General features: G+C 52.1%; 1 protein-coding gene across 1 annotated transcript; it reads right to left on the bottom strand.

Moving 5' to 3' along the window:
* Positions 1-658: 658 nt before the first annotated feature.
* LOC119344647 (histone H4) lies at positions 659-1,240 on the bottom strand. The gene has a single exon (XM_037615024.1). The coding sequence runs from the start codon at positions 1,142-1,144 to the stop codon at positions 833-835; it is 312 nt and encodes a 103-aa protein (XP_037470921.1). The 5' UTR covers positions 1,145-1,240; the 3' UTR covers positions 659-832.
* Positions 1,241-1,347: the final 107 nt, after the last annotated feature.

The following is a 1,347-nucleotide window of genomic DNA, read 5'->3' on the forward strand; positions in this document are numbered from 1 at the left end:
AAAAAAAAAAAAAAAAAACTTGGATACATGACTACTTGGGAGTACATGGGTGAGTTGTACACCAAACCCGGACACGGTGAGTCTCTAATGTTTGCATGTTGAGCTCCACTTCAGTTCATGTCTTCCAACTTCTAACTGCATTCAGCTCATACATGTTTTCAGCCAAACAAATCAATTGCTTCTTATTGTGCTTAGAAAAAGATGTGACTGGTTAAAATCTATGTTTGGCCACAGAAATCAGCTGCCTCGGTTAAAAGATGCATCATATGGTCAACTTCTATTTTCGAAAACAAGCAACAAGAAAAAACGGCTGCTCCCCATGACATTTGAAATGTTCAGGTCAGACACCCGGGTCTCAATGGGCAGCACATATCTTATTCGAAACTTGGTTCAATTGGCAGACCACAGGTTAATAATGTTATTAACAGCAATGCAGGGATTGGTGTACATCTGAGTTTTGAATCGGCTGATGGTGAGCATTTGACAGTTGACATTCAGAAATGCAGGGATGGTTCGAATTTACTGCAAACTAAATCCAACACGGTGGATTTTGGGCCAGAAGATTACAGCGACGAACAATGGGAAATTGGGAACGCATTGACAAGATTTAACAAAGCGCACTGACAAGATTTAACAACAGAGCAAGAGATTGCAGACGAATTCGGGGATAAAATGCTGAGATTTCCATTCCACGCTAGCGATACACCGAAACAACAGACAGCAGCGAGATGCGGCCATTCCATTACACCGAAGACCATGAACACTGAACAAACCATGGCTAGCTAGCTACGAATCTGGCGGCGCGAGGTGGATTCGACAGGACCGGCGTGACCTAGCCGCCGAATCCGTAGAGGGTGCGGCCCTGGCGCTTGAGGGCGTAGACGACGTCCATGGCGGTGACGGTCTTGCGGCGGGCGTGCTCGGTGTAGGTGACGGCGTCGCGGATGACGTTCTCGAGGAAGATCTTGAGCACGCCGCGGGTCTCCTCGTAGATGAGCCCCGAGATGCGCTTCACGCCGCCCCGGCGAGCCAGACGGCGGATGGCCGGCTTGGTGATGCCCTGGATGTTGTCGCGCAGCACCTTCCGGTGGCGCTTGGCGCCTCCCTTGCCCAGCCCCTTCCCTCCCTTGCCGCGGCCCGACATCGTCGACTCTTCTTTCTCCGGCGAGATTGGCTGGGCTGCTGTGTGTGTGTTGCTGGTGGTGGTTGTGGCGGCGGTGTGGCGAGATGAGATGGACGGGGCTGCGGCCTGGGGGATTTATAGCTGCGAGGCTTCCGGGGAGGAGATGGGAGCGATCCGCGTGATGCGGGGTGCGGGCCGTCGGATGGAATATGAATGGCTGGGAG

Source organism: Triticum dicoccoides, unplaced genomic scaffold (assembly GCF_002162155.2).
Source record: "Triticum dicoccoides isolate Atlit2015 ecotype Zavitan unplaced genomic scaffold, WEW_v2.0 scaffold177762, whole genome shotgun sequence".
Lineage (NCBI taxonomy): Eukaryota > Viridiplantae > Streptophyta > Magnoliopsida > Poales > Poaceae > Triticum > Triticum dicoccoides.

Coding starts and splice junctions, on each gene's coding strand:
- LOC119344647 (XM_037615024.1), bottom strand. CDS start 1,144: ATGTCGGGCCGCGGCAAGGGAGGGAAGGGGCTGGGCAAGGGAGGCGCC.